The 25,303-nt window shown below is 40.5% G+C and overlaps 1 protein-coding gene across 2 annotated transcripts in view; it reads right to left on the bottom strand.

Annotated features, from left to right (window-relative positions):
• Positions 1-598: 598 nt before the first annotated feature.
• Positions 599-25,303, bottom strand: part of slc4a2b (solute carrier family 4 member 2b) — a 46,807-nt gene continuing 22,102 nt past the window's right edge. For both annotated transcript variants that reach the window (XM_038730548.1, XM_038730558.1), the window contains 21 exons: positions 22,122-22,275; positions 21,736-21,965; positions 19,789-19,913; positions 18,572-18,792; positions 15,872-16,008; positions 13,800-13,980; positions 13,568-13,703; positions 13,069-13,270; positions 12,865-12,973; positions 12,544-12,728; positions 11,496-11,712; positions 11,201-11,407; positions 10,936-11,084; positions 9,406-9,600; positions 8,141-8,359; positions 7,421-7,510; positions 7,032-7,198; positions 4,928-5,181; positions 4,655-4,824; positions 3,455-3,628; positions 599-2,782 (listed from right to left, as the gene is read on the bottom strand). In XM_038730548.1, coding sequence (XP_038586476.1) covers positions 2,702-2,782; positions 3,455-3,628; positions 4,655-4,824; positions 4,928-5,181; positions 7,032-7,198; positions 7,421-7,510; positions 8,141-8,359; positions 9,406-9,600; positions 10,936-11,084; positions 11,201-11,407; positions 11,496-11,712; positions 12,544-12,728; positions 12,865-12,973; positions 13,069-13,270; positions 13,568-13,703; positions 13,800-13,980; positions 15,872-16,008; positions 18,572-18,792; positions 19,789-19,913; positions 21,736-21,965; positions 22,122-22,275 — 3,603 coding nt within the window. In that variant the 3' untranslated portion in view covers positions 599-2,701. The remainder of the gene's footprint in view (positions 2,783-3,454; positions 3,629-4,654; positions 4,825-4,927; positions 5,182-7,031; positions 7,199-7,420; positions 7,511-8,140; positions 8,360-9,405; positions 9,601-10,935; positions 11,085-11,200; positions 11,408-11,495; positions 11,713-12,543; positions 12,729-12,864; positions 12,974-13,068; positions 13,271-13,567; positions 13,704-13,799; positions 13,981-15,871; positions 16,009-18,571; positions 18,793-19,788; positions 19,914-21,735; positions 21,966-22,121; positions 22,276-25,303) is intronic.

The following is a 25,303-nucleotide window of genomic DNA, read 5'->3' as shown; positions in this document are numbered from 1 at the left end:
TGACATTTTGACTCACACAGAAAACCACTCAATGAGCCACAGCACAACAAAAGATAAACACTGACTGTAAAGAGCAGACTTACTGTACATTACCTCAATGTCTGACTTTATGATACTTCTGAGGAAGAGAAAGTGGTGCTGGAGCCCATCATGAGAGTTGAGCTTCTCCAGGGTTAGATCAACTCCTTTTTTGTAGCTTTCAGGGAGATTTTTGTAAGCCTGCTGTGCATTAGAGGAAAAGAACAAGGCTCCAACGCTGAATAGCAATACTAATAAAGCAGCCATCTTTCTCTTTGTGTCTGCAACAATGCGGGTGTGGGGATAGAGCAACGTACCACCCACTGTGTTGTTTTCCTCACTCAGAAAAGAACATCCAGCCCTCTTTTTCCTGGGAGAACAGAGTCTGGAAACACACCCCATCACTTCACATGCAGATTTCAACATAAGTTCAGTGCACCGCAACTTAGAAAACACTTTCACCAGTTAGTTTACAGAAGTTTAGTCCAGGCATGTTCATCCCTTGACATTTTATTCATTTCCTTTTGTCTTTTTGCATGCGTTGTCTCTTACATTCATAGAAAACACGACGGAACAGCAGTCAGGATAAATAGAAAATAACTTTTATTCGTCATCAATATTTCAACCATTAATGTACAAGGGGACATCAGCAATTGCCTCTAGGACTTTGTATTGCATTTGAAATGGAACAATATATCATGTCAGCATTTCACGACTTTGACAGATACTTTGGCATACACAGTCTACCTTCATCCACAGCCACAATGAGCAAACATAAAACTGACGCTACTGCCTACTTCTCATTGACATCCCCTTTATTGTCCATGGCCGTGACGCAGCTAAATGTGTGTGTGATGTTACAAAACAAAAAAGATTCTGTGACATACTCCAAATAAGTTTTTAACAGCAGCAATAATGCCTCATATTGCAACAGATAAATAATGGAGAGATGTTTGATTTATGAGCGTCTCCAAAGTGCAAACTATTGTAACACGTGTCGGCCATACACAACACAACAGACACTTCATGGTCCCACAGGCACTTGAGATTTTGTGCGCCTTTGTGACATCAAACAGGCACAATATCCCAACTACAGTCAGGCTGAGATGGGACAGTTCAGACGGAAAAGTAGTGTCTGAAATACACACTTGAGAGTAACAGAGGACTGAAAATTTAAGTTATTTGACACAGTCAAAGCTTTGACCAATCCATGTCACACTGATACAACATGACACAAAACAAAAAGAAAATACATTAATATATATTTTTAAAAGCCTTCCCTCTCAGTAATGCATGAATATTGAGATTGTCTACACAGTTTGTGTGGAAATTTGGTCAACCGAGTTCATATGAGAATGAACGAAATGTTTAAACAATTAGTCGCTGCTAAAAAAAAAAGAAGCAAAATTATGATAAAACAAGGAATGATATACTTTGAAATTATGTTAATTTAGACTGAAACTTACTTCAAGGAACAACAACAATGTTAGGAGACGTGAGATGACTAAACTGCAGCTTATTTGTTCTGATCATAAAACTATTTACACGAGACATTTGGCACTTCCAATCCAATAAATTACAGTGATCCCCATAAATCAACCAGAGACATCAAAACAAACTCAACATTAGTGCATTAGTGCCCTAAACATGTGCATTAGAGTATATTTATTACACCACTGTGCTAATTTTCTACTAAAAAAATGTGTTATGGTAACAAGCAAGATGTCATGGCATTAGTGTAATGAGAAATTGCATTTTCATTTACTGTTTTTTCTTTTGGTGAATCATCAAAGTCCTGCGAGATCTCCCTCTGCTGGTGATCTTAATCCATTGCAGGTACAGAATTTGACATAAAAGCCTAACTGGCATCAGCGTTTACGTAGCGAGTACCAAAAAAAAAGTATGGTAAAAGATCAATCACAGATAGTTATTAAAGAAGCAAACTAAAGCATACACTGATATTTAAGGGATTTAAGGGGAGGCTCAGGAGATAAAATGATTACATAAAATATAGTCATTGGTATCTAAAAAAAGTGCTACGAGCTTCGGGAGGCGGGTAAAGTGATCATCTGTCTAAAATAAGACAGAATGAGGTAAAAAAAAAAAAAAAAAAACACCTCTCAGTATAACTTTATTTCTTTCATAAGGCGCTTGGTGAACTTAAAACTAACTAGAAAAGCAATAACTCAGCATGTTAATATAAAATAATAAATCCCATGTATCCTCCACATATTCAATGTGAATCAGAGCAACCTTTCAGTCTTGCAAATCTATCTACTGAAATCGTGTTTAATTTTGAGCTCGAGATCGCATCATTTGATTTGGAATCTCTCGTCCCCTGAAACATACATATATATATATATGTTTTTAAAAGTGTTTTATCTGTGAACACAAGCTACCGACTGGTTGATCTCCTCAGTTGGACTTCATTCTTTGTGCCACAAAGCGCTGTTAACGGACAGAAAAGCCCACAGCAATCTTATAAAAAGCTACTTAAATAGTTAAAATTTGACCAAAGTGACAACAAACCAGACCCCCGACATACTGTACGTTTATATCTCAGTGATAATAAACAATGCTGCGGCATCAACTTGTTTGAAGAACTCATTGGTTGGTAGAGTGACTGACAGATTTTGGTGTCTGCTATGAGGAGTTACGTGGCAACACAAAGACTTGTTGCAGGTTACACCGGCATCTGCATCTCAGAGTACTCATCATGACACTCGCGCTCGTCAAACTTCGGCTCTACGTCGTCCGCATCCAGCTGGAGGAGGGAGAAGAGATTTATTGGATTTTATTTTGGAACATTTATTAATTTAATTTAACATGGTAGTAGCATTAGAAATATTTAAATATGTTCACATGTTTTTTATATATAAATAAATAAGTACACAAATAAAATGAATAATTATCAAACTGGGGTTTGCAACATAAACTAATAAAATAACAATCAAATAATCTCATTTATCTCTTTATTCCTTTGCTATAACCTATATCACCTAAATATTCCTCTAACTCTTATTAGACTTTATAATATAAAAGTAAAGAAAAGGGGTGGTGATGGCGCAGTGGATAAGACACATGCCTTTGGTGAGAGAGACCCGTGTCAAATCCACTGTGAAACACCAATGTGTCCCTGAGCAAGACATTTAACCCCGAGTTGCTCCAGAGATGTGTGACCTCTGACATCTATAGCAATAGTAAGTTTAAATTTATACATTTTAAAAAAGGATTAATTTTTGTTGCAAATGTACAACAATTTAAAAGTCAGTCAGTCACGCGGGTACAGATTTTGTGAAGCAAATTAGTAATTCAGAATTTAAAGAATATTGCCTTTTATAGTAATCTTCTGTTTCCTAAATACATTTATGACATGATGTTGGTAAGGATGCAGGTGTGGAAAGCAGCACATTGCACCCTCCAGTGGTTAACTTACACATGCAATCTCTCTGACATTAAAGATGCGGCGCAGCAGGAAAATCTTCACAGGGATGGTGAGGAGGAGGACGAAGGGGAAAGCCAGCGACGCCTGAGTCGACATGACAGCCCACAGGACTGCCAAACACACTAGCTGGATGCAGGTGAACAGATGCATACGCAGCGTACGGACCTGGAGGAAACAGAGATTGTTTACAAAAACTCTCACCAGCACTAGTGTGAGAGCGGATAAAACTCAATGATAAAAGCATCACTGTGGACATCTTGTAGTGCCGTTTTGTGGTTCACATTATATACAGTTAAGACTGCTTAAAGGTCCAATGTGTGGTATTCAGGAGGATCTACTGACATAAATGCAATATAATGTACAACTATGTGGTGTATAAAGACCTTACATATTGAACTGTTATGTTTTTATTACCTTAGAATGAGTCATTTCTATCTACATACACCGCGGGTCCTCTTACATGGAAGTCGCCATGTTTCTACAGTAGCCCAAAAGGACAAACTGCTCTACAGAGCGCGTTTCATCATTATGTTGAATGCATACGAAGTAGTAGTAGTAGTCTGGTTTATTAGAAGTAAGAAGAGAAGTGGAATTTGGACAAATGGGGGATGTATTACTTAGCACAAGAGCCGACAGAGTGTGTCGGCCACCGTAGCTTCTCCTGTGCGCTTGCAAAGGGAGGGGTGAGCGGTGACTGGGTCGTTGGGTACAATTTGCAACCCTCACCACTAGATGCCACTAAAACTTACATACAGGACCTTCTAGCACTGAAACGAGTAAACAATTAGTCATTCAATAATCGTTCAAGTCACTTATATTCCAAACATTTACAGGTTCCTGGTTTTTCTCAATATTTTAAAACATTTTTCATAACATTTTATTGACTAAACATTTGACAGATGAATCAATCCTTAAAATATTAGTTGCATCATTATTCTTTCATATGTTTTATTCCTAAATGTGAAAATTATTATTTTTGTACTTTAAACATAATTTAATATATATTTTATCTAAAAATGGTGAAAAGAGCCCCTGCAACCCTTTATCTTATAATTTATCATGTAAATAGAAGAATTATCTAAAGTGATTTTTATCATCATGCCATTATTATTTCTTGAACCTGAAACTTCATCATTTTATGTAAAAACACGTGTCTTCTCAGCCTAAAGGACAAAATAGCACTCCTCTTACCTTGCGTACGTAGGAGTGATCGGGGTGATACTTTGGTGGCATAAGCAGCAGCATCATCCGCTCTGTCAGCTGGATGCCATTCAGGGACATCACACCCATGTAGAGGAAGATACCAAACAGCACTGCCAGGGGGATCTGACGCAGCAGGTCACCTATCACGATGGACATACCTGGGGAGAGGAAGTAATGCAAAAATATATGCTAAATATTTTTACAGGAGGTTAAAAGTTAGGACAAAGGTGACACACTCAGATTTCAATGTCTGAGACTCACCAACCAAGACGGCCACCAGGAGCCCGGTGACCCTCTGCTCCTTCACCTCCTGGATGCGAGGCTTGTCTCCGGGGGCGACGGCTTTGCTCATGACAGTTAGGGCGTTGACGTGGGTCACCGAGCGAACGGTCGCGGCGGCCATCCACGGCAGGCCGAACAGAGCCGAGCTGCCGCCCAGCACCACAATCAGCAGCAGGTCCAGATGGAAACCAGAACCTTTCACCAGCATCCGCTCCTTCTTACTCACAATGAGCCTGCAGGGAGACGTAAACGACAGGGTTTGGATCGTCAGCTTCTAATTCACAGGATAAGTTTGTTGATGTGTTCATAGCAGGCGGCTGCGTTGCAATTGTGTTTTTTTCTTTTACTTTGATTTATTCAGTGTCTTCTGACGGAGCATAAACACTGTTTTACAATCATCATTTCTTTAATACGGAAGCCCTAAGCTGCCATCCATTCAAATATTTTTTTACTCCGTTTTCCCGTGATAACAGGATAATGTTCTCGTGATCTCGAGATAACAAAACAGTAGTTTAACACAGTGGTTTAATGGTAATTTCAGTCCGATTGTCTGTGTGAGTGTTTAGCTTAGTTGGTAGAGCACAGCGCTCATACTCTTGGAGTTTTCATAATCCTCTTCAACAAAGTTCTTATGAAGAGACTGTTTCACATGCCCACAATAAATCACATGCTGAACTATGTGCATCCCTGCAATTGGTCCAAATCCATCAGCCTTTTCATTTCCCCATCATTCCCAGGCAGAGGAAATTCCTGTGCTTCTCATTCAGGGGAATCCATTTAATATTACACATTTCCTGAGGTCTATAAGGGAACCTTTGAGATAGCCGTCGGGAAATGTGTGATTTGATTCCCCTGAATCTCTTAATAACAACTTTGCTAAAGAGGATAATAACAAAAAAAACACACAAAAGAAGAAAAAAAAAAAGTCACTGAGAGCTGGAGTCAAACACACAATCCTTGGGTTATGAGTCCTGTGCTCTACCAACTGAACTAACCAGTCCCACTTTGAGTAGTCTGAAATTATCCAAAAGAAACGCACCAGCCGACCCCTGTATTCAGCTATGGTTTGTTGTCTCGAGATCACGAGAAAATTTTCCCGTTATCACAGGAAAACAATGTTTGAATGGATGTCCGCTCAGGGCTTCTGTACTTTAACAGTCTTCTTCTACATTAATATTGTATACAATGCAATTTAGAAATATAAATACTGCAGTCTAGTGGCCCACCGATATGGGTTTTTCAGTGGCTGATACTGATATTTAGAGAGCAGGGCCGATATAAAATGCTGATATCAAAACAAAGACAATGAATATATAATTCCATTTTTCAATGCAGAATACAATCTAAATATGTTATCTTAGCCAAAAACATGTTGTTTAAGATTTTTTATGAATTTATGAAATAGAAAAATACATTGGGTTAGATTTCAGAACGTTACTGGTGAGTGGGGCTCAGTTTGTCAGAAGTGGAGTCATTCAACTGCATTATTCTCCATAGTATAACAACATATATATACACAACATATATATTTAATGCTATACCGATTTACCGGCTGACCAATTAATTGGTCTTATCACTACTGCAGTTGTGAGCAATACTGAAGCAGATATTTATACATATTTTTGCAATGGCAATAATTTGATTATAATTTATTTACTTCATTTACTTCAACATCATACAGAGGTGGGTGACATGGGGCTGTGGATATGATGCCGACCATTGTTTTCTTTACAATAAAAATGTTATGTAGTTCAGAAACTGTAACGTTAATTAATTAAATGTCCTTTAATGCATTCACTATTTTACTGCCTGTTTTTGTATGAGAGGTGCTGTATAAACAAAGTGTACTTTAATTACTATTTTTAAATTATTTGGAAACTGCAACATTATCATGTGTAAAACTATAAATACAACTTTAAGATCCTGTTATCAGTTTCATGTTGTTCAGCAGAGATTAGCTACGTTTGACGAATGATATTTTAGCATAAATCAAAACAAACTGACTCTTCAAATGTCGTCATGGGACACAACTATTTTATAATGTGGAGAAATTCTGAGGACATTCCTGCTTGTTGCGACTCACGTGGTGATTTGAGTCTCCATGAAGATGAGGATGAAAACCAGCAGAGCGGGAAAACAGCAGGCAAACATCATCCAGATGGGGAAGTCACCCTTCGTACCCAGTGGACTGATTATCCAGCCACGTTTGTCAGGATTCGTCACAGAGAAACCATTAGGAACACTCAGTTTCTGGAAAGAGGACAAAGACAGGAATGAGCATGGCAGCAAAGAGGAAGAATATCATGATCGTCTGTTTTATAAATATTTGCCATTAATTCAAACAAGAACATTAAGCAATAAAGGCGACGGACATGTAATGTCTGTATGTTGCGTGTACAGAATAGATCCACAACAGAAAATCACATTTACATAAGATGGAGAGCAAGATAAGTGTTGGTATTTGAGACTTACCTGCGTGTATGTGTCCTTTATACTGTAATCCACCAGGACCATGATGAGGATGGCAATCGGTACGCCAAAATCTCCTATAATCCTGCGAAACTGAACCCCACAAGATGTAAAAGTTTGAGCACAACTAGCAATTTATGTTGAATCCAAGAATGATAAGCAGTGTAGTCTGTATTACAGATTATATTCTGGCTGGACATGGATATTGTCTTTTTCTTATTTTATGAAAACAAATGAGAGTATTTCAAGACTGAAAGCTCATTCTTGGTCTTGAAAATAGTACACAAGCGTCCATTTAGTGGCCAAAAATCTCAGTCAGTCTCACCACATCCAATGTTTCCGATTCCCAGTCTTTAAAGGAACAGTTTAACATTTTGGAAAATATGAAACTACTCTATCTACTCTATAGCAGCTGTTTAGCTTAGCTTAGCACAAAGACCGGAAACAGAAGCTCTCTCAATCTGTAACAAAATCTGCATAACATCTCATTGAAAGCTCAGTATTTAAACGCCTTATATGTTGTTTTTACTTTGTTCTTTAGACTGCAAGGTGTAATGGCTCAACTGAGTTTGTCCTCATATTTCATTGTACTTTGACACTTAAGAGGTTTGGATGCAACAATTCACTGATCTATGATACATGATGATAGAGGCTTAAATCAATATGGGGTTAACATTTATGGGCTTAATGTCGCAGGACTGATTTTTTTTTAAAGCTCCTCACCCTTCCAGGGAAGAACGCACTGTTCTTGAACTTGCGCAGGTAGAAAGCAATGAAAAATGTTCCGGCCATTAGAACCAGAGAGAGCAGTGCAGTGTTGGGCTGGCCTTGGACCGTCACTGTCACAGGCTGGGTGCTGTTGCTTGGCACGAGGGTGTTATTTTCCGGTGAGGCAGTGCTGTTGTCGAGGGAGCAACTTTTCAGTGGGTGCTCCTTGAAAATCTGCCCGATGACACAGAGGGTTCAAATTAATGTAATATTTCACTTCAGAACATACAGACAGACAGACAGACAGACAGGAACCAATTAAATGAAAATGCTGAATAAACAAGTAGAGAAACATATCTAATGCAGATGCTTCCGTGCACCTGGACTTTTGATCAACATGTAAGACATTGCTCTTCACCACCATCTCCACGAGACCAAATGATATAATATAAAATCTATTTAGTGATGTCTGTTGACTGTCTCTGATACTGCATGACCTTTTGTTATCTCTGTTGTTCTCAGGTCTCTCTTGCAAAAGAGACCTCAATCTCAATGAGATGACCTGATTAAATAAAGGTTGTATATTTAAATGAGGGAATATCTTGTTGGCATGGAGCGTTGAAGCTGTACTGAAGGCTCGTGGAGGTCTGACTCCATACTGACTTGGGGTGGTGATGGTGCATAGATAAGACGGTTGCCTTTGGTGTGGGAGACCTGGGTTCGATTCCCACTGTGAGACATCCACCATCGTGTCCCTGAGCAAGACACTTAACCCCTAGTTGCTCCAGAGGTGTGCGACCTCTGACATGTATAGCAATTGTAAGTCACTTTGGATAAAAGCGTCAGCTAAAATGAATAAATGTACTGAGACACTTCATGTTGGTTTTTCCTAATTTGTCACCCATCTGTATGTATGCACACACATACACCCACCTTCCTAAGAGGGATTATCATTTAGCACTCTTTTAGGTAGCACAACCACACTTTCTGGAAAATTAGATTTTCCTGAAGTCAGACGCCTTTCAAGTCTGTGCCATAAAACTCATAAAAATAGCAAACTTTCCAAAATAAGCCTGGAGAAAAGTTAAACTTTTAATCCATTTAACTTTCAAGGCCAATCAATCAGAAAAGATTTCATGTACACTCGCACTTGCTTCAACTGAGGTTTGAATACAGTCCAAGCATTAGTCTGTTCAGTTTAGTGTCTGCAACGTGAACCCCCAGCATGCCAACAAAAACTTTTTGTAAGCAGGACTTGTTATTTCAGGTCTCGGACGTACTCTGATGAGCTTGATGAAGGTCTCGCAGATGAAGATGAGGGAGATGAGGAAGGAGAAGATCTCCTGGGTGAAGCGGGAGACGAAGCGGACCAGGAAGCTTCCCTCGAAGGCCACTGTGACGATCACGATGATGATGAGCCAAAACCCGATCCAGACGCGGCCCGTCAGGTACTCCATGTCGTTTGCTTTGCAGAACTGTGAGGACACAGAGCCAAGAAACCACTGAGACACTTTCACACTGGATGCAACATTTGCGTGTATACCCCTTTAAGACCAGGTTTGCTTGCTTCTCCCATTGATGGGACGATATCGTTTTCAAGACACATGGTTGATGAAATGCATTGCGATTTGCTGAAATACATGAATTCAAGGTGAAATTGCAAAACAAAAAAAGTTTCTAAAGCTTCAGACAGTGACAATGGCTGACGACTTGAGCGAGGGGAGCGATATTGATGTTGAGGATGAAAACAACAATGAATTAAGACGATTCAGACCCAGATTATGAATTGACTGCGGACACACTAACGTCAGCCAAGGCTCAGTGGGCAAGAGACATGTGAGGAGGAGGAGGAGGAGGACCTTTCTGTAGGTAAGTAGGATGATAATAATAAACTTTATTTAATAGAAATTTTCTTATAGTTATTAAGTGCTTTGCAGAAAGAAAAAGGAGGCAATGACAAAAAAGAATAAGGTCAAATACATGGGAATAAAAACAGTAAAAACATATCAAACATTTCCAAAGACAAATGACTGGCTGGTAAACAACAAGCACATTTACCAACATTTTCAGGATGACGGCATCCAGTGACTGTACACAGAAGCTGTGTATACAGTGCCCAATGCTCTACCAAAGTTTGAACAGTTTCAATTATTTTATGAGAGATTTCTGTAGTTTTTGTTTTGTGTGTGCTCTGCTTACTGGTTTGAAGAGGGAGGTCTCAGTTGAAAATCAGGATTTAGCTATGTTCGAATCATAATGTAGTTGGGGTCTAACAGTGGAGTTGTTTGCTCTTGTCGGCAGGTCACCGTCAATCAAATCTGATCAAAACACATCTGCATATTTGAGTGTTGACTTCATTTTTGGAATAAAAACTAATCACCTAACTTGGCAAAAAAAACAAATAAGTGTTGTGTTGAACTATTACATTACATAAGTCATAACAACATAAACGTTGATTGTTGGTTAGTCTGATGGGCATATTTATGTGGTGAAGCTCAGGAGGGACTTGTCACGGGTATTGATTGGTGTTCCAAGTAGCCATTAGTGGTGAAACCCCCCCAAACAAACTCAATACCTTTCAGAATACCTAAAAATCAACTATGTCATGTTGCTCTTGTTACTGGTGTAAATGGGACAAATACTGTAAGACATTTATAAAACACTTAAACATGATTTTTATTTCATAGTGACTTAAACAACGTTCATAAAATTAGAACCTCTAAAGTATTGATAAACTACAATTTTAAATTGTAGTCATTGTCCAGAGACACTTGTCAGTAGTTAGTGAGTTGGTTTACTATTTAACTTACACTGTAAAAGGCTTCTTCAAATACCAGAATGGGTCCAGAGAAGCCCACAACGAGTAGCGGCTGTGCTCCGAGCAAGCAGAAGATCACACCCTGCACTGATGTCGACACAATCAGCTCAGAAACACCAATCAGACCGTCCGTCTTCTCACCTAGCAACAGGCAGACACAACAAATTAACCAACAAGATTTAAGGATTCGTCAATAGATTCTCGTCACATGTGTCAAATGTTGTTACTCGACTCTTGCTTTGCCATGTGCAACTCACCCAGTAGACCACCGAATGTTATGGCTGGAGAGAGAGCAGCAAAGTAGATAAAGATGACGGCAGCCATGCACTGACTGTTCAGGGCATCCTTGAAGTCACTGAGGTACTTTGGGTAACGGCGCCGGACGTCTCGAATCAGCCCACCAAAGGGGCGTCCGGTGCGCTCTAAAGGGTCGTCTGACTTTTTCAAGGGTGTGAGGAGGGCCTCTGTGTGAAGGGAGGGAGCAGGTTATTAATCACAATAACAGTAAGTCATGACAGCAACTGAAAGACTACAGATATTAGAGATGTTCACCTTTTTCTTCAAAGCTCTTAGGCTCACTGGTCAACAGTTTGATCCCTTGCTCCTCTCTCTTACGCAGCATCTCCCTCTGAAAACGAGCGACAGAGCGCAGCAGCTCATCCCCTCCCATCTCTGAAGGTGGCAGCACAATGCTGCAGTCCAGGAAGCTATTGATGGCGTTCAGCAGGTCCTGCCTGTCGTCTGCCAGGTAGGCTGCCTCGTGGAATTGCTGGATTAATGATATAAAAATTCTTTTTTTTATTATTATTAATTTTGGGGCTATTTGGGGCTGTTTTTTTTAGATCAGCTGAAGAGAGATAGTAAAGGGGGGAGAGACAGAGCAGATGACATGCAGAAAAGGGCTCAATAAAATAAACAATGGACCTGCTCTATATTTCTCCTCTTAAATATACACAGTTTGTTTGCCAGTTTGCCAGTTTATGTGGCAAGCATTCATTTTATTTCTTATCTGGTCACAAACTGTCCGATCAAAGGACATTTGATACTTCCAGGAGAACAGAAAGGGAACGTGAAAAAAGGACAGAAATTGTTGGAGCAGTGAGACTCTCCTTCATATTTCATGGGAATGCTCTGAGATCAAGTTTTATGGGAAAATATACTGAATTATATGCATGAAACATAAGCAATATATAACATATATAACAATTAGACTGAGTTATAATATGCCATAATTTAAACATCGGTTAACTTTGTTCTTTGTCATACTAATATCATATGAGTTAACAACAACCAGTAAAACTGAAAATGATAAGGGAATATGCAAAAATACATCTGAATGAAACATATTTAATTTATTTAATCTACATAGTTAACTCCATTATTTTGTGTTGGTTTTAGGATTGTATGCATAAAATTACAGCTGTAGAATGATGAATTGTAATCCAGTTACATTACGGAAAAATAAATATTACTGCTTATTCTCAACAATAGGGTGTGTTAGCTTGATTATTTAATTTGATTATTATGTAGGTTAAATCTTGTAACCATGATATGCGATTTGGGTTTTTTACTTAAATAATGACGTTTACACCTTGCTCACCTTGTCAGACATGAGTGTGGAGATGGAGCGTCCTATCTGATGATAGTCCATGCTGGTGGTGGGGGGTCCCAGCAGAACGAAGAGAAACCTGACTGGCACGGGGACCTCGAGCACGGACTCCAGCTCCACCGCCTCCTGCAACCGCACAAACGCCATGGTGGGCTGCTCCAGGAAGTCCACACAGCCTGGAAGACAGCGGGACAAAACAGTCAACATACAGACAGCACTACACACAAAGTGAGTTTTAATTAATATTAGGATAATTTCATATTTTAGGTTAAGTGCGTGTGCTTTTCAAGGCTTTAGTAGGAGATAACTTACCCACAAGGACAACAGTGGCCTCAGCATTTTCAGGGATCTTCTCCAACAGCTTGAGCTCGTGTTTGGATTTGGACCGATGCATACCGGACACAACGGTCAGCTCCTTCTGCTGCAAATGGAAAGCAAGACAAGAAGCAAAATCAGGATAATGAAGAGCCCTTGCCACTGGGACTTTTCTGCCAAACACTTCATCATCCGACTTACCTGTACATCATTCTTCTCCATGTCGATGTGTGCGTCTACGTCCACCGTGGTGTGGATGGAGCCCATGAGCGGGTCAGTCACTGATGGTTCTGGCTGATGGGTGTGGTTGGCACTGTGGTGATGCGTTATCAGGCTGCCCAGGCTGGCTGCGGAGATGTTCCTGGGGAAAGGGCTACTGTGCTCCTTCTCATCGCTCGGGTGACTAGGGGAGGCAGGGAGAGGCAGAGAGAGGGTGAGCAGGAGGAAGAGAGGCAGTGACCAGGCATGAAGCCACCTAAGTAGCAGGATACGTGCAGCAGCAGTGAGCGAAAAGACACTTTCATAGCAGATCATGCTTATACCAGAAGGTAATATCATGGTAAAACTTTGCCTCATAAACTTAAAGGGGACCCTGGCAGATTCTTGTATCTATCAATGTAGCTCAGATTCTCTCAATAGGTGACTTAATATCCTCTTAAAGAGAAACGCTCGTTTGTTTCAGTCTGGTGCTGCAAGTCACCTGTGTTTCAGCAGCAAGGCCCTCAGGACATTGGCTCTGTCCTCAGCTTTGATCTGGTCAGAAATGATCATCTGCTCCACCACCTGGTGAGCGATGCCAGGCAGGGTCTTCTGGTCCAGGTCCAGCAGCACCGCACCTGCGGACACACCCACACTGAGCTCTTTGAACTGCACCACTGACTTTTAGGCTTAAAAAAGAAAAGCCCACTATTAAATCGGTTTCTGCCTCTTACCGTGTGAGATGGTCTTTCGGAGCTCCAGCAAGCTGCGGAAAGACAGCGAGGCCACGTGAGGTTTCCCCCATCGGTCGGTCTCCTCCTCTACGTCCTCCTCAAACTTGATCCACCGAGCAGTCTCCTTCCACTGCATCTCCTGGTTCTTGTCCACGGTCAGCTCATTCAGCTCCACAAAGACCTGGAAACAACGTCGCACAGATACACATGCAGACGCAGGTAAGATTTGGTAGAGAACATCCATCAATTCAACACAAAACGATGTGCACGTTCAGCATGTGCCAAATATTCAACTTAACAGACAAAGCCCTTTGTATTTAGCTATGTGCTACACTGAAAGACTGCAGAGCATTTTGCAACAGAAAACAGACTCCATGCTTACTGGGGTACCAAGTGATTTATGTAAATTCACTCACACAGAAGAGAACTCTTGTCCATGTTATTACCCTATGTTAGTTGTTCAACTTAAAAAGCTGCATAAAAACATATAAAAAACAGCCAATGACATCTTTACAACGTATTACTAAAAAGTTTCAGAACCCGCTGTGCATCTCTCAGCATCACATATCTGTTAACAGGTTAATAATTGAACACCATGCTGGTCAGTCACAATCCTCTGTGAAGACCGAAAAACAGGCTGGGAAACACTCCCTTTATTGATCATCCTGTGCCAACAATACACCTGCTGCATGCCTGTGAATTCACGCTCACACAGGTCAAACCTGACTCTGGCCGGTCACCCAGCCTCACCTTCTGGTACCGAGCCATTTGACCGGAGTCCGTGTCCAGCAGGATGCCGCGTGGCCGCGAGGCAGAGCGGTACACAACCACCGGTAACGGCTGGAGGAGCGAGACGGTGCAGGAGAGGACTCAAACACTGATACCACTGACCGCGGCACAAAGGACGGGACCCTCACTCTTACACACATACCCACAGGTAACTCTCCCTCATTACACACTCCTGATAGACACCTGTTGTTTACCTGAACTCTGAGCTACGTATGAGAATGTGTGTGTGTGTGTGTGTGTGTGTTAATAAAACATAGTTCACTCTCTCTCTCAGGAGCGCCAGGCGTCTGGTTACCTAAGCTCCTCTCCCCCCGCTTTTTTCCTTTCCGTGTGTGAAAGGAAAGAACTTGTTCATTCATTTTTAATTGTCTCCTTCCCTCCCTGTGCCATCCATCCACAAAGGAGATAGGGCAGTTCTGAATTTGAGAGAGGAGAAAAATCCTGGGAAAATCGTTTCCCAGGATTTGCTATGATTAATGGTCAGTCTTGGGGCAATTAAGAAAAGTAGAAAATAATGATTAAAACTTGCAGCGGAATTTCTTTGCACTCATTAGTCTCATAAGCATCAACTAGGCTCTAGGAAATTGTGGATTTCTGACATTTGATAGGCTAAAGGGTTAATTCATGATTCAAACAATCGTCAGTTGGAGCCCTAGTTTTCATATTTCTTAAAATCCTGCGAATGTTTGCTTGTTGTCGTTGCTGCTGGAAAGGAGCATTTGTAACCTGATTTCATAATTTATCCAAAACATTATATGAAAGTACTGTGACTTTTATCAAGACTCTTTATTATTTCTTAAACCGGTAACTTACAGTAAAATTTTTTTAAAGTATTTTCTGACATTTTGTAGTGTTTAATCCGTGCATTGCGAAAACAGTTGACCAATTAATTAAGTATGAAAATATTCATTAGTTGTCTCCCTGGTTTTCAATTTTGATGATGAGTCAACTCTTATTTACTTTAGGATAAATGGATTGTGTCATATATATATATATATATATATATATATATATATATATATATATATATATATATATATATATATATATATATATATATATATATATATATATATATATATATATATATATATATATATATATATATATAGTGAATCCACCAGAAATCAAATGTACACATTTTCCAAAAGAAATTCTGGTACTGATGAGGCTTCAAAACACCTGGGAACAAACGTCATCACACTTGGCATGGCATTAATTGCTGCGTGTCCCGCTTTAATGTTAGAGAGGACGGATGACAAGCGAGTCCTGTGACGTCTCACCTCATGCGGGGTTCGGTCCTGCTTACGGCTGCGAGTGGTCGGCTCTTTGTGGTCCTTGCCAGTGTGCACCACTTGTCCCTTGGTGCTCTTTCTGACCAGGTGTCTGCGCACGCCTGGAACATCTTCGAAACGATGACCTGGTGGAAAAGAAGGGTGAGTGGATGTGTTAAAAGAATAAAATCTAGAGAAGAGACCAATGGGAAATTACTTCAGACTCCCTTAAAGGTTAATTCTAACCAACAATAAACAGCTAATCAAACTCAAAAAACGAAATGATATCCAAGTAATTTAACTGGAAATGAAATTCCAGCCCAGTCTTCTTTTGTGCTTCTGAAGCCCCCAGCATGCACACGCTGACCTTGCACCCCAAGTTCAAATCTCAGCCCACCAAGTCACAGAGGGCCAGGCCACTTTGCTTTTGTTCCTGTGTTCCCTCAGCGGGGAGTAGAGTTACTCAGACTGGCAGCACTACAGGCACTGAAAAGGACGTGGAGAGAGATGCCTGATGGCACAGATACAACACCACATTGCGAGTAGCAATTGAGTTCAGAGATCAACGTACCGACTGGCTAAAACTCAATCAGAGCGCATAATAGTCAAATGCTAAGCTAAATTTCTGTAATGCTTAAAACTACGACACGCTTCTGAACTACTCTTCCTGAAGCCACATCAAATTACATTAAAATTTACGATCTTACAATAGGAAAATAGAAAATCTTAGAAATAACTGAGAGACTCTTCAAGAATAACAATCCTTACCTTTAACAGAGTTCCTATGTCCTATAAAACAAACAGTGAGGCTTTTAAGGTTCTTCATCAATGTTTCTCATCTAAAAACCAGGCAGTCATTGTAATTTTTCCACAAATCTATGAGATTTTCTGTTCACTCTAGCTTTACTTGTACAATGTCTTGAATTTCTATTGAGGGTCTGATGTCTGAGTGAAGTTTGGGGCAGACCCTGGGATAACATGAAGCCTGACTGGCATGCAGCTCTTGAAGGAAGAGGAGGATTTGTGGTGGGCGTAGGGTTAGTGCTGGCACGACTGGCTGACTACGTGACCCGCTCGCCGCTCGAGCTGCAGTGCGCGACTTGCGCAAGTTTTGACAAATCAGAAAAAGTAGCCATTTCTTGACCAGCGCCTGACCCCGGCAGGAGAGCTGAAACAATCAGAATGCATCAGTGAGCAGAGGTGTTAATTCGCTCAGGTCGGACAAAAGGGGAGGGACACTGATCTAATAATTCCTATTGTTGAGCAGCAGCCAGGGACAGAGACACTTTCCCAGGATGATTTACGATGGCGGGAAGCAGATAAAAGAAGACACAGAGAGTAACTGGTGATGAACCTGCTGGGAGGCTCGACTCCGCGTCACTAAGCCCCATAATGACCAAATATCTGGACAAAATCAAGCCCATTCCTCCATCCACATCCTCTTTATTTTGCCTTCGAGTCCACTTAACTTTTCCTCTTGTTTCATTCCACTAATGATTAAAGGTTGTGAACTGTGGTCCAGGTTTCACAATTAGCCACCGTGTTGGCTCGGGCCTCAGTCCAGGGGCCTCAGCTGACAGCGGGAAAGGCTAATTTAATAATGTAGGCCTGTCTGCTACACTCTCTGATATGCTGCTGCTCTCTGCTGAGGGGTTGGCTCCTAGACGTAAATCTTCCCGGCCCCGAACACAACCCCACACTGGGACAGGGGCGTCACAGGGCAGCGGGAAGCCGACTGCGAGGTAGTCGAGGTGGCCCCACCCCCACCCGCCCTCTGTTCCTGGAGAAATCTAAGCATCAACATGATGTCTATTCACACAAAAATTCAGAGGTAATTATATTTATAATAATTATGCTGGAAAAACTTTGACAATGTCGGGGCTTGGGAAAATCTCTGGAAGAAATAACAAGAAATGACAGATACCTAGAAAATGTTTTCTGCTGCAGTAAAAAAAGCAATGACTTGCACATGGTTGCAAATTGATCCACCTACAGTAGATAAACGGCTTAAATCAATGAGATCCTTAAGATGGGCACAAACTCATCTTTATTTCCAGATGGATAAACTGGATGATTTCTGCAATAATTGATTTTTTGACAACTTGGGGGCAGCAGTATCAAGCAGTAAACACATATTACCACTATACAAAGTGGACATGATGAATGTGTTAGAAATTAATCGTCTGTTTACACATACGGCGCAACATTATCATCAGTGTTTGTGTCCACCTGATGAATAAGTCTAATATTCTCGTTTTAGCTCTGTTTTGGTCTCCACCAACTAAAGAGGTAATAGGGAAATATCTGTCTCTCCAGCTAAACGCTCCACATAGCTATGTTCACAAGCTGGTCTCTAACTGCCAATTGGCGCTGAGCACGTAGTGTACAGTGGGCAAAGCTGAGGAGAAAGGCGAGAGTGAGCCAAAATGGTAGTCAGCTGACAGTAAAACCAAAACAATGACGGAGAGATGCTAAAGCTGAGGTTATTATTTTCTGTGGGTTCATCACTACAAACGACTCCTTACACATAGAAGTATTCATTTGATCCATTGTTTATATAAAAACTTATTATACTCTAAGAAAAAAAAGGGGAAAAATGTCTTCACAGAACACTCAATTAAACAATTATAATCCAAAGCAAATACACACAGATATACAATGCTACTTAACTGTTTCCTTTTTCTAGAGTGAGAGTTAATCTATACTCACTCTTGATGCCGTCCAGGTCAGCCGAGGCCAGCGTCTGAGCCTCGCTCTCGTCAGTAGGGATGCGCTCGTATTTGGCCTGCTCGGCACCCGTCATGTTGCCTGTGCGCCGGCGCTCTTGCAGGTCGTAGCTGCGGCCGGCGGAGGACACACGGGTGAGTGGTATGTGTTCAGGTGGCACTGACTGCGGAGCGGGGCTTGAAGCGTCAGATGAGGCCGGCTTACTAGATAAAAGCAGAAAAAGTTGTAGCTCAGAAATCACCAAGTGACAGAGGATATTTTTAATTTATTGAAATGTTTAACATGTGAAGGTCAAAACACACAGATTTAACATTTTTCTAACCAATGTTTTGCCACTGAACCGCATACATTTCTACTCTACTGCTCTCCTTAATTTCTTTTTTCCACTTTATTTACTTATCATCTTTTGATTTATATATATTAGTCCCTTCTAATGTATAGCGCCTTTCTAGTCTTTTCGACCACTCAAAGCGCTTTTACACTACATCTGCATTCACCATTCACACACATTCATTCACTGAGCCTAAGTGCTCAAACAGAAACTAACATTCACACACATTCATATGCTGGTGGAACAACCAGGGCCACAGCTGCTCCTAATATAATACGCTTCTATGAAAAACTTAAAAATGCACTTAAATGCACAAAAAACTACATAGATATAGCGAGAACATTAATGAAAACAGAGAACATAATAAACTCACCGTCCTTTAAATGTCAGTTGTCCACAGCATTTCAAGACTGTGAAAAACTCAATTATCTTCCCTTATATAGGATTTTTTAATAAAAATTAGGTTGCCCTCCGATCGAAAACAAGCAAAAGGTGTATACGCAGCTTTATCCCTGTCCAGATCAGACCCTCATGAAGTGGAGAAGTAAATGTCATAGGGGAGCTTAGGGCTGCTGAGGTGTGTTGTATCGTCTATAGCGACAGGTGATATATGGGTCTCTGAGGAGAGGATAACTCAAGTCCATCAGATCAGGCCCAGCAGGCCCACTGGATGCCTGAGACATGGAAACGTACAGTGTGTACCTCACTGGCCAATCAAACGTGTGCCTGAGCAGTTTCACCCAATAACAGTGTCTGTGAGAACACTTCACCAAGAGGCAAAAACACACATTGTGCAAACATCACAGCAGGTAAAGGGTGATTATAAAAGTCTCTCATGTCCCTTTTCCAGGAATCAGACTTGACTCACTCTGAGGAAGAGTCATCTTCAGTATCCGCCCCCTCCGCAGACTTTGCTACGATAACCAGCTCACGGGCTGAGGAAACGCTCTCTCTTCCACGTTTGGCTGCGTGGTCGTCATCCGAAACAAAGAACTGTGGAGGGAATACAGAGTGTGAGAGCACGGTGTACTGTAAAAACAGACAAATCAAACAGCTTCAGATAAAAACAGTGGAGAAACAAGGTGCAAGAGCCACGAGCACATTAGTCCATTATCTGAAGGACATTTTATCTGATTAAGACTTCACAGTCCTAAGCAATGGATGGACACAGTAAAAAATACGTGTGACGGGAAAGCTGATGTTTTCTTTAAGGAATCCAGATATTTGGAGAAATGGATCACCTTCACTATCTGGATCTAAATGTATGGACAATATACACTGTGTGCCCCATTTGGTTCAAGCTCTTTGTTGAGGTTCGATTTCTTCTTTTCATTTGTAAAATATATTTAAACTGCTTCAAATAAAAAGTGACCACAAAAAATAAAAACAGTGAAAGCTGAAGCCAAAGAGAAACAGTTCAGTTGAAGCAACCAATTCACGTCATATTCTACTAATGCTGCAGCATTTTTATTTTGTCTGTCTATCTGTGCTCTTCTCTTCTTTCTCTGGAGTCTGTGGGCATTACCTCCAATCACACACCTGAACCCAGATACCCATCAAGCTTCATACAAGCGGACAAACTACACAGCCAGTCCCTGCTGGATCGTGCAGTCTACTTCGTATGTCTTGGTTTTGTGTTCCAGCTCTAAACTTGACCACTGTTTCACTTTGTCGAGTCGTCCAGCCTCACTCGGCAAAGCTCTCACCGGACTAAACCAGCTCAAACTCCAGCTTCCCCCCTCTGGTCAGACTTGCTCCGCCTCACTTCTGGATTCAAGCCCAGAACCCCTTTTGCTCCACTCATCTGCCTGATTTCACCTGTTCAACAACTCAGTTTTGACGTGAAATCACGTTAACTTTACCTGCTCTGTTTCCAGTCTGGGTTCCTACCAGAGTTCTGCAATGGTCTTGTTTTGTGAATTATCAAAATAACATCCAGTCATGAAACCCACTGATGAATGATTAAGGCCATACTGAAAAATTCATAGAGGAAAATATGGTAATGCTCCAACAGTGAGTGAGCAGGTTGGGTATCTATGGCCATTTGTACGGCAGCACATTCCTGAACGCTCATTCATCCACATCCTCATGATGACAATGATTAAAACCAAGTTATAAAAGCAAGCAAGGCTGCAGCCTGAGCAACGCATCAGACAGCGTTTTTTATCTGGTACAGACCAATAACATAGCGATTGAGTTATTATGGTGTGTTGAATAAATATAATTACAGTACATAATGCATAAAACATGTTAAGAACAATACATTTATAGTGCTATTTTTAAAATACCTTGCCTCCTTCCCTATAAATGTTTGTCTTAATGCCTTGAAGCTAGGGGCGGATGTGGCTAAGGAGGTGGAGCAGGTTGATTAATTTAATAATCAATTAATCAACACAAAAATGCCACCAAAAAACATTTGAGTGTTTTCAGCTTCTCAATTTTTCTCTTTTTTTTTTTTCTTTTTTTTTAACATTACAAGAAACTGGATATTTTTGGGTTTTGGACTGTTGGTGGGACAACAGAAAAATTGAGGAGAACATTTTTTTCACTATTATCAGACGTTTTACAGGCGAAATGATTAATCGAGACGATTAACTGAAACTTGTTACTTGCACTTCTAGTTTTTGTATAAACTAATATATAAACAATATATGCCCAGAAGAAATACTGTCCGATATATGATTAGTAGATTAGTAGTATTATTAGAGTATTCCCACTCCCAAACAGTGTCAACAGATCAAAACTCGCATATGAAATCGACTACCAGTGCTTTTCCGCTTACTCATAAATTCACTTATGAAAGGGGTATGATTACCTCCACATCTCTGACTCTCTCAGGCTCAGATGGAGCAGAAGTTGTCTCAGTCACCTCCTCCTCCTCCTCCTCCTCCTCATCCTCCCCCTCCTCTATGGGGCCACTGCTGGGAACATGGCTGCTTTTGTGATCTTTGTCCTTTTTCCTTTTCTTGCTGCCCTTCTTCCTGCGTCCCTCGGGGGGCAGTTTGGACAGAGGTCGGTGGATGTGGTGAGAGGAGTGACGGTGGTCTGGGGAGAAAACACACACATAAATACACAAACATGAGCTACTTCCATGTTAAAGTAAAAGGTTTATTTACATATGACAAAGTGTCAGCTGAGACACTCTCCAGCTTGCTGAATGTCAAAATGCAGTGATCAACAGGGAGACCACCGTATGCTTACACTCAATGTCCTCCTCATGGTAGTTGTGGTGCTGTTCATCGGGTATTACAGCAGCTGGGCTGAGGATCTGCTGGAAGCGCTGGACGCCCAAGGCTTTGTTCAGGTCCACATCCTCCTCCTCTTGGTGATGTGATGAGGCAGCAGGGACCTCTGGCTGTAGCACAAACAACAGATGAACAATGAAAGAAAAATCTTTCAATTCATCTGAATTTTGAATCCGAGATAGAGTTTTCTATATTAATAGATAAATAATACAAATAATAAACAAATAATAAAATAAACAAATAATAAATAAGACATTAGGGAAATAAATACATGATATGAATAAATTCAGACAAATACTAAAACCATATGTGTGACCATAGTTCATAATTGTTTTAATCTGTAAGGTGTCCTTGAGTGCTATGAAAGGCACCCACAAATAAAATGTATTATTATTATTATTACTACTCAAAACCTGCTTAATGTAGTATGGATTTGGGATACTTTCACTTAAACCAACACTAGAGGGAGTTCTGGTTCTGCAAATAAAATAGGAAACAACAGACATGTGCATTGATCAGTTACTCTTTTTCCACGCTGTGGTATGACAGGGATCATGTGGGTGATAAGAGATCTGTTTTCTTGCAGCAGGATGCTGCGCCCTGCTGCGTGCCGCTCCGCCGGTGGGATGTTGTGATAAGGATTGGCTGGAGCGACACAGCAAGTGGATGTACTCTGGCAAACAGAATCGCGCTGTAGCCACTTCAAGGCAGAGTAAATGTTGCCATGACTACTGCGCACATCCTGCGGCAAAACTCAGGGGCCACAAGTCATCTGATGCTCCCACAAATGGTTCTCAGGACACCCAACATGCCAATCACATATTAAGTTTTCTCCAGTGCTGCGGGGAGTAACAGAACGCACGTGATGATATACAATTACTCTTCTCCCTCCTGCAGCTCCTGCTTAGTTTTGTGTCAAACACACAGCAGACTGCTAAAAGAGTACACAACTGCACTGTAATATTCAAAATTACAGTTGCAGAAAATAAGTATATTTACTCAAGCTCTGTACTTAAGTAAAGTACATACACCTAAAAAAAAAACATATGTGGGTATTTCTATTTTAGGGTACTTTATTGTTGTACTACACTTTAGAGGGCAATAGTGTATTTTTTCATTCATCTGACAGCTATAATTACTAGTTAGTTTTTTAATGTTAAGAGAGAGAGAAAAAAAGGACACATTTAATAAGTTTGTAAAATCCAAACCCATTTTGGCTTGTGTCCCCTTGTGTTTCAGATATCTGTGAGACATTTCCTCTCTCAATTTCTCAGATGTCCAAAGAAGGTTAAAGTCAAGGGCAACTGGACTTGGTTGCCCAGAGAGGTCAAATTATCCTCTACGAAAATCTCCTGAAAAATTAGTAGAAATGTGTTTATTTGAATGTTCTTTCTCACAAATAATCTCAGAACCAACCAAACATGATTTATCACGTGGACTTTTGGAGGGGTCCTGACCCCTAGGTTGAGAACCACTGAACTACCTAACTGTACATAAAACAGTTCAAACTAGCTCCACCTCAGCCATCAGTCACATGGGCAATTTTTCTGCAGAACGAGTACTTTTGATACTTTCAATCATTTTGTATTTTCTGTTTATTTAACCGCCACGTATGAGTAAGAAAATGGCTTAAGCTAACATTTCAGACTGTTGACATTCTGTGACAGTTATTTTCTTTGCCCCACTCTGACAAAAATATACTTAAGCCAGTGATTATTTTAAAGCATATTACTCCAGTGATGATGAAATAAATCCGTGTCATGATCATTTTATGTTTTAAGTCAAGTGCTTCAGTAAAAATACTGATTCTCCAGTTCAGGTTGACACAGTGTTTAAATTAATCTGCGTCACAGCAGTCCTTTTGAGTTTGAGGACCAATATTTTTCTGATCAGGCATCTGACAAATACGGTCTATTATTATAATTATTAAAATCTAAACACAGTAATGAAGTGGAAATAAGACACATTTTAACATATGCCATTGTTCTCGTTATTCTAATGTGCTTTATGTGTCTCTTTTTCAGGGGGATGACTGAATAAAACATTGAATTATTAGTGAGACATTGGATAAATTAATTGATATATTAAGTGAGTAATAAAAAAAAATCTTTAAAATAATCAAAACATTTGCCTCAGATTAATCGATTTCGAAAAAACAACTATATAGGTGCAGTGAAAACAACACATCACATACAGAACGAAGAAAACTCTGCTCATCCCAAAGTTATCGTACTCGGAAAAACTGATTCTAATGACTCACATAACTGAGTTTTACTCCAACCTGTTTTTACATGCCACACACAGGTGACAGAAGCATAAAGCCCTGCAACGAACTGTGGACTAGCTGAGACATGGGTGTACAAGTAGACATAGGTCACACATTCAATATTGACGCAAGGTTCAATTCCTCATATAGTTTTTTTCCCCTGACAGATCAACAAATGACTGCAAAAAAAAACAAAGGGAGTGATCGTTATTCGTTCAACTCCGTGACCTCCAGAGCAAACTGCCAAAGACAATTCGTCACTTTAAAGCAGCATTAACACTGACACTTTAGTTTAGCATTTCTTTCAATGGCGATTAAATGAAAGAGAATGGAAGTCCACATTGAGTCAAAGATAATAAATTGAAGGAGCATGAAAACAGTTTCATTAAAACGTGTTTAAAATTAAAAGGTGAACCTTCCTGTAATTGGTATCACCCCACGTAAACACTTCAGTATTTAATTAGATGTCCGATCCAAAAGCCTTCAGCACACGTATCCCATCCATATGTTTGCTGCTACACTATCCGGCAGTTTGTTTTCACAGAGTTCTCATTCATATCATGGTTTCACAGTGAATCCCCAGAGGTGGGAGAGATGTGTGAGGGATTCTCAAAGAGGTGAGAGAAATGTCCACAACCAAAACCATGTGCAAAAACAAGCCGAAGAGAGCCGAGTAAAAACAAAACTGACCAGACAATGAAGAAAACTTTGAGTAAGAGCAACATTTTTTTGACTTCAATAAGAAGTTTCAGTGACTTACCTCGCTCATGGCAACGTGGGCTTAATCGCAATCAGCGTGGCAAAAAGTGTCACTGCTATGGTGCCCTCCCACTATGAAACACTGGAGCTCCGACCCTCAACACCTCTATTAA

This window comes from Micropterus salmoides, unplaced genomic scaffold (genome assembly GCF_014851395.1).
Source record: "Micropterus salmoides isolate LMB-PRFRI ecotype aquatic unplaced genomic scaffold, ASM1485139v1 Ms_hic_scaffold_1, whole genome shotgun sequence".
Classification (NCBI taxonomy): Eukaryota; Metazoa; Chordata; class Actinopteri; order Centrarchiformes; family Centrarchidae; genus Micropterus; species Micropterus salmoides.
This window is presented reverse-complemented; position numbering and strand designations above follow the sequence as displayed.